This window comes from Hippoglossus hippoglossus, chromosome 16 (genome assembly GCF_009819705.1).
Source record: "Hippoglossus hippoglossus isolate fHipHip1 chromosome 16, fHipHip1.pri, whole genome shotgun sequence".
Taxonomy (NCBI): Eukaryota; Metazoa; Chordata; class Actinopteri; order Pleuronectiformes; family Pleuronectidae; genus Hippoglossus; species Hippoglossus hippoglossus.
In genome coordinates, this window is record NC_047166.1 from 11,550,329 (window position 1) to 11,564,400 (window position 14,072).

At 41.8% G+C, this 14,072-nt stretch overlaps 2 protein-coding genes across 5 annotated transcripts; one reads left to right on the forward strand and one right to left on the reverse strand.

The window, feature by feature from the left end:
* Positions 1–551: 551 nt before the first annotated feature.
* On the forward strand, positions 552–11,635 carry LOC117776729 (SPRY domain-containing SOCS box protein 1). 2 transcript variants are annotated; one of them, XM_034610945.1, is made up of 4 exons: positions 552–1,046; positions 2,101–2,883; positions 2,987–3,140; positions 11,595–11,635. In XM_034610945.1, the coding sequence occupies exons 2-3, from the start codon at positions 2,157–2,159 to the stop codon at positions 3,115–3,117; spliced, it is 858 nt and encodes a 285-aa protein (XP_034466836.1). In that variant the 5' UTR covers positions 552–1,046; positions 2,101–2,156; the 3' UTR covers positions 3,118–3,140; positions 11,595–11,635. The 2 variants fall into 2 exon arrangements, with proteins under 2 accessions (XP_034466836.1, XP_034466835.1); XM_034610944.1 differs by having other exon boundaries at positions 11,601–11,631.
* On the reverse strand, positions 4,131–11,496 carry gpr20 (G protein-coupled receptor 20). 3 transcript variants are annotated; one of them, XM_034610941.1, is made up of 7 exons: positions 10,970–11,496; positions 6,776–7,068; positions 6,085–6,351; positions 5,750–5,994; positions 5,490–5,574; positions 4,960–5,085; positions 4,131–4,818 (listed from the first exon to the last, which is right to left on the reverse strand). In XM_034610941.1, exons 2-7 carry the CDS (start codon positions 6,971–6,973, stop codon positions 4,633–4,635), a joined length of 1,107 nt encoding a protein of 368 aa, XP_034466832.1. In that variant the 5' UTR covers positions 6,974–7,068; positions 10,970–11,496; the 3' UTR covers positions 4,131–4,632. The 3 variants fall into 3 exon arrangements, with proteins under 3 accessions (XP_034466832.1, XP_034466833.1, XP_034466834.1); XM_034610942.1 differs by lacking the exon at positions 6,776–7,068; XM_034610943.1 differs by lacking the exons at positions 6,776–7,068; positions 10,970–11,496 and adding an exon at positions 7,120–7,387.
* Positions 11,636–14,072: the final 2,437 nt, after the last annotated feature.

Sequence of the window (14,072 nt, forward strand, 5' to 3'; positions counted from 1 at the left end):
TAACTTGTCAGAAATAAGTTTCATGTTTCCTTCTGGTTCCAAATGGGAACTTTTCAAGTAAGCTATTGGGTATTTAGTTTCTCAATACTATATGCACGAATCAATTGTTGCTGATAAAGATGGATGACGTGGCTCCACTTCCTCCTATACTATTCAGAAATGAAGTCAAAATATCCAGGATACGAACACCGCCATCTTGCGCATTTGGGTCTGTGCAGTAGAGATCAGGGGATGTACACATCCTTCCAATACATCTGCTCAACATGACATTTAGGCAAAAAACATGTTGTAAATGACACCGTTTCTAGTCGTGTATGACTTACAGACACTTGGATGACACCACAGGAGCATTTTATGTTTCTTTTCTGTTGATTTTTATTTTTACATTTGAAAAACCATTTACTTCAATTGTATTGGATTTGACTGCAACGCTGTTTACCCCTAAAACTCCAGCAGTGTTTTGTGGACTCAAACACTTCACCCACCCCTCCATCGGCACAGTGGTGACTAGATGAGGAGTGAATTGTCAGTTTTGGGTGAACTATCCCTTTAATGTTGCCTGTCAGCCACGGTGCAGGGCTTCTCCTCCGGCGCATGCGCTCCGTGGAATAATGAGCCGCTTCGGATTCTACTGTGTTTTCATCTTCTTACTGATAAAAAGCCCGAGTCTGATTCTCTTCTTGTGTTTCGCCATTTTTGTTTATGTTCACTACAGAACGCGATAAAAAGTGGAACGAGCAGAGAGTTAAAAACCGAGATGAGATAGAGACAGATTCTGGATGGAACCGACATTTGTTTGTTTACACTGTAACGCGTCATGGAACCTGTCGTCCTTGTCTCCGCGGCTCTGGATGGCGTCAGTCTGGAGTGATGGAGTGCGCTGTTCCCGTCACGGAGGTCGTCACCCCGCACACACTGGTTGCGTTACCGAGCGGAGATAAGACGTAGGAGCCTGATGATAAGAGTCTAATAAACTCTGATGCTCACAGAGAGAAGATGTCAGCTCCGCTCAAACCACCACAGGGAAGGATTCATCTGATCAGCAGGTGAGACACGAGGAAACAGATTTATGAACCTTTTGTTGTTTCTAATGACCTGATGTCTATTCTGACTTATTGACACATTTCTCTACTTTACCTCATCTCCATAGAGGTTCTCTAACGCAGAGGGATAACTCCCCAATATTTTCAGAGGGAAACACTGATTTGGCTTAAATTAGATTTATTGTGATTTAAAGACCTGTAGATTTAAACCTGTGTATATAAAAGTATATAAAATACATTGAATTTGCTTCACCTGGGTGACAACATTAAAATACTGCTTCGATGTTAAAACATTTGTAATCAAAAAAGAGCATTGATTTGTTTTTTCCTTAACAGTGGATATTTTTTTTATTTTTTTTTAAACGTAAAACCTGTCATGGAGAATTTTGACAGAGTGATATTAGTACTTTTTCTTAAGGAAAAGATATGAGTACCTGTTTTACTGGCCTATATAACATCTTCCCTTCGACTTCAGTCCATCATCATACTGACATTGAAAAGGCTAAAGTGGTAATTTGGTATCTCTGCTTTAAATATGAATTAAATCAATAATCGGTTATGAAAATAGTTTCTTATGAATGTGCATTTTTTTTCAAACGTTAAAAGTGAATTAAAATGGTCAATGAACTCTTTCATCAAGTAATTCTTTCAACTCTACTTCTTCATACTGGTTATTTAGCACCACTCTTATTTGAGTCTTACATGTTTTTCTCTATTCAACTTGATTCTACCACACCACCACACTATGTTTTCCACTGGTTTTCAGTCATTTTGACTCTACCCCACCTCCCACTATTCTGCTGCACTTTATCTCTACATGTATGACATGTTATACACATTACATGTATCAATTAGCAGATGTCAGACTTTTGTATTTTTATGTTTTTAAGTTATTTTAGCACCAATCAAGCACAATTTGGTTCAGTTTTTCTGGGTATTTTTTACCATAAATAAATCAAACTCATTTAAGTTCACCAACAGATCTTTTATAGAATTGATGATATGCATGTATTTTTCTGTGTATAAATGAATGTTTTGTTTGTTGTCTTCTCCCCAGTTCTCCCCTGACAACACTCAGCAGTAACCCTCCATCTCTGTCGACTCTTTGCACCGATGGGTCTCTCCCTGTCTGCGTTGCTGTGCAGCAGAGCAGCTCAAAGCCCTCCCTCCTCTTCCTCAGCCTTCCCTCCCCTCTCCGTCCCCATCTCGTCTCGCCTCGCCATCACCCTGTCCTTTTCCCCAGTCGCCCCGGGAGACAGCCGCTCACACTGGAGCTCAGTCCACCGCTCTCCTCACCTCCTGCTCTCCGCCTGCAAGCAGCAGGTCACGCGTTGGCCTGTGGAGCTGAGCAGCGACGGGGTGAGAGCGGAGGTGGGGGTGACAGGCGGCCTTCACGTCTGGGAGGTGCTGTGGAACCCGGACCACAGAGGGAGTCACGCCGTCATGGGCGTCTCCAGGCGGGACTGTCTTCTGCAGGCCGTGGGGTACAACGTCCTGGTGGGTGGGGATGAACAGTCCTGGGGCTGGGAACTCAAAACCAATCAGCTCTGGCATGGTGGACACAGTGTGGGACTTTACCCAGAGAAGATGAGGAGGTGTCCCTCTGATTTGAAGCCACACACTTCAGACAAAAAAGATCCGGTGGAGGCCCCTCTCCCCATCCCTGAGCGGGTCCTGCTGGTCCTGGACGCCGATGCCGGGACCCTGGGATTCGTTGTTGATGGCAGCTTCCTCGGCGAGGCGTTTAAAGACCTTCCTCGTGGGGTTGAGCTGTTCCCAGCGGTGAGCAGCGTGAGAGGGGGGGCCAGCATACGACTGCGCTACCTGAACGGTGCCACACGTGAGTCCAGTCATCATAAAAACAATTACTACAGCAACAACTCGTCCAACTTGGTTCTTATGAAACTCATCCTGTAAAACTTTTCCTTTTCTTCCATTCTCAGGTGACCCTCCTGCCCTGATGCCTCTATGTGGACTGTCCATTCGTCACCTTTTAGGGGAACAGAGGCAGAATCAAACTCACAAACTGCCTCTACCACCTCTTCTGCAGAACTACCTGCTTTCTATTCATTAATCTGCAAACACACACACACACACATGCAACTAAACCCTTACCCTAACCCCGACCTAAACCTAATTCTAACCCTAACTCTAAAACCAAGTCGTAACCCTCAAACAGCCCATTGAATTTGTGAGGACCAGCCAAAATGTCCTCACAATGATGGTATTGAACCAAAATTGTCCCTCATAACTATAGATAGACAAACACACGTGCACAATAGGAAATATTTTGTTGTTATTGCACAGAACTTACAGTTCGTTTACCTTTACGAAAAACGATGTGAATATTTGCCACATTACGGTTAAAGAAGTGTATTTATTATTCATTTTATTTATTGCAATGCGATAATTATACAGGTTCCACTCTTATGTGAGGTATTAAAATATCAAATATGAACTGGAAATTGGGAATGCTGGGAAACTGGGAATGCTGTGAGCACTGTTTTGCAAATGTTGCGTGTGTCTTTAATTCTGAATGTTTCTTTCTTTGTGTATAAAATAAATGTCTCTAATTTGAAGTTGCCAGTATTTCTGTTTTACATTAGGAGTAGAAAGGAGAAGGAGACAGTTTGTGATGTGGAAGTTTTCCTTTTAAAAAAAGAGGACGAAGACAAGAATGATATGAATTGTGACAGTTTCCCAAAAAATATTCATGCAGCCCAAACTTTTTACCTCTGCCGAGAACTCAGTATAAACTTACATCCGCTTTAACTGACTGACTATACACAGATGGAGGAGATAGAACCGATGATGATAATAATTAGAATCACTTTGACGACTGGTTTTTCACTGTGAGTTACATCAGCTTTATGACATGATGATAATAATTAGAATCACTTTGACGACTTTATGACATGATGATCAAATGAGACCTTGAGCCTCCTGAACTTTTACTTTGAAAGGGAGCTGTCTCTAGTTTCTGGATTTCCTTGATCAATTTTGATTTCTCGGGTTGGATGAAGAAACGAGTTGTCTGAATTGTAATGTTCGTCTTCATTGAAGGAGACATATTTAGATATCATCAGCATTTATTTGTATCTGTACACGAAAGACAATGAAATCAGAAAATCCCCCCCTAAAGTGACGTTTTTACTATACAACACAAACAACTGTAGATGAATTTTACGTCACGCATGGACCGTTCAGTCACATGACTGCTTCGTACAAATAACAACACACATAAGTCAGCTTTATTTTATTTTTGAGACTCACAACTGGAAAGTAATGGGGAGATTTTACTGACACGATGATAAGTTACAGACTAAATTTGTCTCTTGTCAATAACATGTTTTGTGTAGTTGATAAAGTAAACAGGTTGCAGAACCAGCTCTGTTGCAGTATAGGCCCCATCTCCCCTTTTAGGGATAGGTAAGTGCCGTTCCTAATCCTGAGCTCTCACTCACACTTTAATACCATTTTACCATTATACTGTTATCACTGGCCAGTCCGGGCAGAGTCCAGCCTTATCAGCCATCGACTGTGGCATCGCTTATCATCAGTTCTTTCCTCACCCCGCGCGAAAGGGGATTTACACTGTGTGTTTCTTTCCCTCAGTGTCTCTAGGTAGCGGAGCAGGGATCTTGGTCATCATGATCATGTTATTAGCGATGGCGATGGCCGTCGCTCCCGAGGCCTTGGAGCTGCGCTGCATGCTGATGATGTCGCCGCTGGTCTGCTCAGGCTCTGCACGACGGAACAGATGTCTCATCGTGGACTGGTTGGAGAAAAGGGCCGTGATCATCATTCAGTGAATCGATTAAGTAAATATAGGAATAGGTGCGTGATGGAGGGATACAGGCAAGGATGGATGGATCAGGTGGAAGAGAGGAAGGATGAGAATGAGCGACAGTCTTACCTGGAAGTTATTTGTAACGAAGCAGTAGACGACAGGATCCATGCAGCTATTCAAACTACTGAGAGTGACGGTCAAGTGATAGACGATGACATGATGAGGCATGTCGGGGTTGAAGTACACCACCACCTACAACACACACAAAATTACATTTGACAATAATGTTCATTTCATAAGAAAAAGTGATGATGCCTCAGACAGCACATATACCTCCACTAAGGCCCAGCTTATGAAACCACATTAAAATTCACTTGATCCAGGGTATTACTTGGATCTGCACCAAATTGCACACACTCATGAATATCAGTCCCCAAAGATGCCTGATTTAGTTCGATCAAGATCCATGAATTACTCCCTGGGAAATCAAAGATAATGTTTTTTCTCCTCCCTGACATATATGACATCTTTCTACCAAGTTTCAATGGAAATCAGTCAAGTAGTTTTTGCGCAATCCTACGAACTGATAAACGAAGGCAGACGAAAACATCCTCCTGGGCAGAAGTAACAATGTGTGATACCTGTTGCTCACCCACCTGTCTAATGTGGAAGGGTGTGAAGCACACGGTGAAGATGATCAGCACTGTGGTCAGCAGCTGGACGGCCCTCTTCCTCCTCTCCCTGACAAAATACAGTTAAAACCACCACCACGACATCCCGTCAGCTTAAAGTTCCCCCGAGTACTTTGATTAGTCTGCCATATTTTATTAAATCAAAAGCAGCTAATATAATCAAATACAGGACAATATAAATTCTGGTATTCTTTTTTCATTTCTTTCCCTAACAGCGTGTGTACCTGCTCTGCTGCATCAGACGACGGTCGGCAAGGGCCCACATGATCCTCACGGTGAAGACCACGATGATGACGAGGGGTAGGAAGAACTCAGTGATGGTGAGAAAGAGGAGCTTGGACAGGCAGCAGCCCGTGTGCTGGAAAGCGGTGGAGAGGAAGGAGTAGGTGACCACGATGGCAAAGAGCCAGACAGAGACACACACACATTTGGCCACGCTGGAGTTCCTCCACCGACGGGAGGCTTCAACCTGCAAGGTCACAAGAAATTAAGTACTTTTGGATTTCCTGGAAAGAGACGATAAAGGTGTCCGAAAACACAACATACACACATAACCCACCTGCACGATGGCAAGGTAGCGGTCGACACATATGCAGGTGAGAAACAAGATGCTGCAGTACATGTTGACAAAGTAGCTGAAGATGTGCAGGTAGGAGCAGGTGAGACAGGCTCCTCCGCTGTAGTAGAGCAGGATGCGAGTGGGCAGGGAGAGATTCACCAGGAGGTCCGTCACCGCCAGGTTGATGGTGTAGATCACGGAGGTGGTCCTCTGCTTGGTGCGGAAGCAGAACACATACAGTGCCACCACGTTGAGCACCATGCCTACCTGGAGACGAGAGGACGAGAGGAACAGGAGAGACAGATGTGGGCCACTGATGCAGCACATCTGTCCTTCTTGTGGCCCAAACATTAGCAATAGCAACATCAACTGTGGCCCAAATATCCCAAAACAAATGTGGGGCTTTTTTTGGCAAAAATGCGGTGCTCTTTGCAAGATGTAAACTGGATGTGACCCTAAAGTGGCCCATGTGGTAAATGGTCAAAAACTAATTCGGGCCACCTTTGGCACCTTTGGTTGACATGCAGTATGGCTATGGCTTACTTGTGGCCCAGATCTGGCAAACAGGAGTTGAACTCCCTATTGCAATCATTCCACGTTGTTTGTGGTCCAGATGTGGGCCAAAACAAGTTTGCTATGTGGATGAGTATGTATAAAACCAAAGAGACTTAATATATATAACCTTTCCTACCAGGAATATGAGAGAGTTTATGACCATGAGTGCGATCCAGAAGCCGTAGAAGTCGTTGTAGAGACCCTCGTCTAAATGAGCCAGTCTCTGAAGATATGCTTCCATGCCACTCCTGTTAGTGGGACTGGCTATGACAGGCAGGAGGGGGAATGAAGTGTTGACGAACATCCAGGACTCAGTGCTGTTGAAGTCCATCATAATGGGGATGATGCAGATGATGCTGATGATGCTGATGCTGATGATGATGCACGTAGGTGACAACAGAGATGATGATGATGGAGCTGGTGCATAAACTGTCAGACAAAATGAAACAGTGGCTTTAATACATTAAAAATGTACTTTACCATGTTGTTTGCTAACGGTGGCACGGTGGTGTGGGGGTTAACACTGGAGCCTCACAGGAAGGAGGTTCGGCCCAGGTCTTTCTGTGTGGAGTTTGCATTATCCCCCATGCATCTCCCTGCATGGTCTCTATACCGTCTTTCATCCAATATCCTCCAGCTCCCCCTTCGACCCTCAAAGGATAAGTGGTATAGATAATGGATGGATGGCTGTTATATACAATATGAAGTTTGCATTTTATTGCAGGAGTTGGAGGCTATGCCAGCTAGCATTAGGGAGACACGTCACACACAGTTCTTCACATTGCCACATATGCTCCTGCACCTACTGCAATCAGCTGTGGATGTAATGTAAACCATATATATATAATTTCAGCTACATATAATCTTTTTACTGTCAATTTGCTTAAAATCTAATGTGTCATTCGTATGAGTCTTTCTTTCTCTTATTTGTTTGCTGATCCACCAACGTTCATAACCATCCACTGTCCTGCCCTGTCGTCCTCTCTCCCGCTCCAGTCTCTGACCACACTGTGGCTGTTGCTGTTGGCACGGCCACACTGACAGAGCCTTGTTTTTCCAGTGTCTGATTTATTTACACTGTTTAATTATTATCTAATTGTTTAGTCATGCCTACAGTGTCTGTGTGACTCCATCCTGATCTCAGCGATAGCCTGAGATGTGTTTATTTACCTCCGCGAGAGATGGTGAATTCTTCTGGTAATTGGATATAAACAAAGTGGAACTGGTATTTTCGGGATGTTTCGCAATTTTGTCGTTTCACATGTCGCTTCACTTCACAACTTTTCTTCACGTGTCGTGTTTTAACAGTTTGGTGATTATGCCGTACAGAGCACAATCAGAATCCTGCTGTTATGAGACATCACACATTTCGACACTTGAGTATCTGACCTGATCCGTATGGTGTTTTCAGATGTGGGGAGGTAGGTGCAAATATGAATCGGATTCCTCTACTTATAGACAGCAGGGGGCAGTCAGTTACTGCATGTGACTCATGGGAATGTGGTCAGAGAAAAGATATTATACATTTAGCTCATATGAAATGTATCTTGTCCCTTGAGGTGTTTCCTCATCAGCTGACACAGATCATACAGAGGTCAGAGGTCATATTAGGACAGAGCCTTTAGGATGCATGAAGAATTAATACATTAGAATTTCAAAATAGAAAATACAAATAGAAATACTTTATACAAATACATTGGAATTTAAATTGCATACAAAAACATTATTATTATTTTTATTTTAATGCGAGTCTATGTTTTTTTGGGTGGTATTTTTCACATTATGTGTTCTCTTATTGTACTTTAAAATGTGCTATATTATATATTATATTATATCTATAAATATGTTTTCCTTCTGATTCTACCTGTTGGTACCTGTTTGGTTTATAGGTTTATAGATATAGATCCTTGGTTTTACTTCATTGGTTAAATTTAAAATGAGTTGATCTGAAGACTCACATAAGGAACAGAATCATTTGAAAACACTGAGGAGATGCAAAAAAAAAACACTTGGAGTGAATATAAAAAAGTGTTCAGGTGAGTGTAAGGAGGAACATTGTGCTGGACTGTAGTTTAATTGCTCGTGAGTCCCAGACTGAAAAGGTCTGAGGAGAAGCCGAGCATATTGTGTTGTGTTTATACTCATGATTCACAACTAATCTCTCGCAGCAAAATAATCATGCGGCTGATGAAAAATGTCGTCTATTCAGGCTAATGAGAATCACTTGCTCAGCTGAGGCTGAGGCGTGAATAATGTGATTCATCTGCATTACCACGACCAGTCTGGCCACACAACATTAAGACCACTGAAGAAAATAAATGGCTGTTTTCACAGTAATATCCCCTGATATTATTCAGTGTACTGGAGCCAGTTCATCATCATTAACGACGCTAACGAGTGTTATGAGCGCTGCTCCGAGGGAATTGTGTATTAAACCACTTATTTCATGTGCTCAGAAACAAATGACAAGGACAAGTAATGGATTTCACTTCTTTTCATTGATGTATTTTATACGCTGACCTAAATAGACAAAGCTACAGACTCTGTTCTTTTTAGCCCTAAGTTTTATCATAACATCTCTGGTGATCCCCTGACCTTTACTCTTGTGCCACCATGAGGCTGACGTCTGTGGTTATGACATATATCCATAATTATTAGATGGATAATCATAAAGGTCTGTACAGTCATGCCCCCTCGACTTCAGATCAAATTGTAATAACTTGGTGGTCACTTACCTTTCCCCCCGGCTCCACCATGAGGTCCATTGTTTTTATTCAGCACTTTGGTTTATGACCTGCAAAACTAAATAGTTATTTGCCTCTGCTGTCTGTGTTAACATGCTAACACGCTAAGCTAATATGTGTAAGCCATAGACTGTAAAGATGGATGTCGCCACTTCCTCCCAATATTCAGAAATGAAGCCTGCATATACAAACGCTGCCATCTTGAGCATTTAGAACTGGAGTTGGCGCCGTAGAGATCAGGAGACGGAGCAGTGGCAGCAAGGTCTCGTATAGCAGCACATAACTAAATAAAACCAAACCTATCAGAATAAATGAACACTTATATCATGAAATTACAAAAAACATATTTGAGGAAAATGTATTTGATGGGATTTATGGCTCATACTGCAGCCAGCCACCAGGAGGCAATCAAGAGGCTTTGGCTTTACTTTTGGGGAGCAGTCATGTTGTCTATCTTTATCAACAGTCTGAGGTGTGCATTTAATTTAAAGCAATACTGGGCTTGAGCAAAACCTTCATTCATGAAGTAGCATAAAGAGGGAGAGTGGGGAATCATTCTTCCATAACTTTTTGAAAAAGTTGATAATTTTGCTGAAGCGATGGCCTGAAAAATCTCTTTTAGTTAATATGATGAAACCAAAATACAGGCAAATATAGGCTTGGTGATTTTTTTATCTATGAACCATTGAACCTGACTTGTCTCTTGGTAACTGATCCTTTGTCACATATCCACCGACAAAACACAATAATTCAAGCTTTTAAAAGGAACATCTTTCAATTCGCTGTAAATCCTTGAACAAACTCTGAGCAGAGGCCCTAATTAAAAAAGCAGATCAGGAGAAAACAGGTTTTATATAACCTCAGTTGTTTGATAATCTAATGCATCACTGCTTCTTCCCTATTGTTGCTCCTCCAGCATCAAAGACAGTGGTGGTGTAATGGTTATAAAGGGAGACTGAAAGGAGAGCAGAGGGCCCGCAGGCAGATCACAAATAACACTGTCCAAATAAATTCCAGCAGCGTGGGAGCCCCGTTTGTGTGCTTGTGTGTGTGTGTGTGTGCGCCTTGGATTGTGCGAAAGACGGAGATATGTATAAAGGGAGAGAGACAGGATGGGACGCTGGTTCATAGATCTCACGCTGTCCTGCATCAAATTATAGCTTTTCACAGAACCCCTGGAGGCAGATGGAAAAATGTAGCTGTTGCTGCAACTCTAAAATTAGGGATAGTTGTACTTGCATTTACAGTTGAGAGGAGCCGTTCCTTGTGCTCTGGTGTGAAATATATATCACAAGCACGGTCTGGAGCGCAGCCGGGTAACTTTCCTTAACATTCACTTATAGAAAGAAATCCATTTTTGGAAAATCTAATTAAAGGATACTTTTGCACACTCATGTACACCTATAATGTTTTGTACACTGAGCCAGGCCTTTGTTTAATTGAATTTTGACATTATATTTTTTTTATTTAACCTTGTGATTAGTCTGGTTTCCGGGATGAAACATGAATATGAGACCTGATTTCTTTTACTTTCTATTTAAAAACACTTTGCCGCCACCATTCATCCAGTGTGGAAGACAACTTACCTCTGGAGAAAAATAGTCAAACCAGTAGATTAACTGTGGACTTGGATGTAGTTGCGGTGTCTGTATCATCCGTCCCAGTCTAAAAATCCTCTTTCAGTGTCCGGGCCAGGTGACGCTGCATCTTCTCCAAGTGGACGCTTCAAACCTCAGTGACCTTTGCACCCTGGCATCACCTCCGAACATCCAGGTACATCAGTGGCTCCCCTGTCTGACTTTCTTCTCCCTCGTTAGGGTGTCAGTCATGTCTCCTCTTTCAGTCATATCAGTTTGATGTAGCAATCAACTCTTCCTCTTCTTCTTCTTCTTCAGATCTGTGCATCCAGAGCTCTCCCTGTCATTTCTGTCACTTTGTCTCACTCAGCGTTCTGTTTTCTCGTTTGATTTCTCAAACTTCCTCAGATGTATCTTCTTCTATCGTTGCAGGTCTCACTCCTTTCAGTGTGTCTTTCTCCTCCTCCTTCTGCTCTCCTTCTCTTTCTCCCCCCTTAAGCATCATTTTCGGTCTCACTCTCCTTTCAATGACTGTCCTTCTGATTCCCCTCCCTCCCTCTCTCTCTCTCTAAATCTTCCCTCAGTTTGGGCTCGAGACAGGAAGTCTAAGGATGTGTTTACATTCTGCTGTGACACACACACACACACACACACACACACATGCACACAAATGTACAGTATGAACACACACCAATGTTGGAGCACACACGCAAAACATAGATCCAAATACCAAATATACTCGGGGACACAACATCAGAAGCACAACTCATTCATGATATGTAGTAGCGATCTTCACTAAAATATGAAATTATTGATTTATTATTAATTAAAAGACCACTGTTACACACAAATGATGGATATATATATATATCTATATATATAAACATATATATGTTTTTTTTAACTGATTAGATTGTTTTAAAGGCTGAAATTCTTCTAGATATTGTGGAGCAAACAAATTCTGTATGATATTGTACCACAGACCCTATAATCGTAAGTGTGGGAACATGCACCAACTTATTGGGGGTGTGGGCTCAGTACCTCTCATGGAACTAGGGTTGTGGTGTAACCATTGTGGAATAATACATAATGTGCTATATTCTAAATTACGAGAGACATGTTCAATAGATCAAGTGTGCAAGTGATTCTAGGTGAAGATGAACGGACATCAAGTATTTATTTTGTATCTATTCAATTGTCTGTCGATCAATCTATCTATCTATCTATCTATCTATCTATCTGAACATCAATACCTTGTCTTATGATGCATTCATCCGGTGTCAAACTAATAGGAACAATTTGTTCCACTGGGAAAATTCCTGTGAACACCATCTCAAGTTGGAACAAAACTAATTTTGGTCCACAAGTCGCTGACGTCATCGCACATAAATACATTTTCACAATCAGCTCCAAATAGCAGCTTTTAAAATGAACTTGTCAAACTTTACACTTTTATCAATCTATCTCTCACAAGCACCTAACATCATAATTTTTAGTCAATACAGATTTTTTTAGTTTTAATGATGAAGAATAAATTAATCTTTAAATTATTTGTAAAGATTAACTGAGAGTGTTGTTGGTGCTTCTATAAATCTCTTTCCTTTATTATTAAGAAAACACTAGAAAGTGATGTGTCTTAGATCAGGAAGGAAGGATTTGGTCTGTTTCTTATTATAAATGTGGATATGAATGAAGAGTGATAAGTGAAATTGAACTGGAAGATGAAGACAGAAAGCGTTTGTGTGCCGGCTTTAAAACAACATAACTCACACTTGTGACACGCAAGTCTTCACACTGAAACACCTCATATTTCTACAAACCTAATCATAAACCAGCAAAGCAAAAAAAAAAAAAAAGTAAATAAATATGAAGACTATGGTGATAAATCAAAAATAAACTCGAAACACGAAATCTTGAACCCGACCAGAGCTTTTCATCTCACTCTGCTGAGCCCCGACATCGACGACACGCGTCTAACAAGTGATCAGATGTTCTTTTCATCCGACACTTGTTCCTGCTAAAAGTGGAAAATAAATCAAGACAGGCAACATGGTCTTAATGGGGGTAATCACTTCCCTCAACGTGATTAAACCTCCTTCAGGCTGCTGGATTAAAATCTCCACTGGCTGCCTGAGCTCTGCACAAAAATCACAGACTGAGGAAGAGCGTTACCATAGTAATCTGATTACTATGGTAACGCTGGAGTTATTTCCATTGTGGACGAATTGACAGAACAAGAAAGATCTTAATGCATTAAAGGAAAATATGACCTTAAAGCAAACTGATTCCTGCTGTTGGACACCATCAGACATACAGAAATGTTCATAGTGTGGTTCATTGTCAAATCTTGACAAGCAATATAAACACAAATGCAAAAAAAAAATCAGGATATGGATTTATATCTATATGTGAAGTGTACGCTTGTAAATCCAACTCCAATGCTAAATACCAGTCATTTGTCTCCTTTAAAGTGCTCTTCAGAATAGGCTTTGTGTATTAGTTTAACACATGTGTAAATACACACGCACCTGACTGAATGTTGTTTTCAAATGTACGGCGGGGGGGAGTCTGTCTCTTTATAACGCGTCTCTGGGCCCTACGCTTCATCCATCTTTGCAGAATGAGACAGGCTTGTGTCTCCTGGTTTCCTGTGTGGAGGATCATCATCACTCACGGGCCGTCAGCGCTCCTCGGAGAGATCCGGAATAACGGATGTCAGGAGGAGAGCCATGGATCAACCTGTTACCGAGGAGGACAACACTCAAAGAGGAGGAGCAGGATGAGGACTTAGAGGAGAGGAGAGAGAGAGAGAAAGTGGGGGAGGTGTGAAAGCAACAATTAGATAAGAGAAGGTATGGAGACAGAGTGAGTGTCTGTATGTATAGGTGTCAAAGTGATGCATGGAACATTATGTGACATGTTTGTGTGTGTGTGTGTGCGAGAACAAAGACGGCGAATCAGTGTGTGACTCAGTCCAAGCAGGGGAACTGGAAAGCTTTGTTTATGTCAGGAACAGTCTGACTACTGATGACGGATGAGACATGACAGGGTTTCGTCTCTTTTTGTCCTCTCGTGGTTTACTTGTCTGGAAAGAGAAGGGATGGATGTAGAT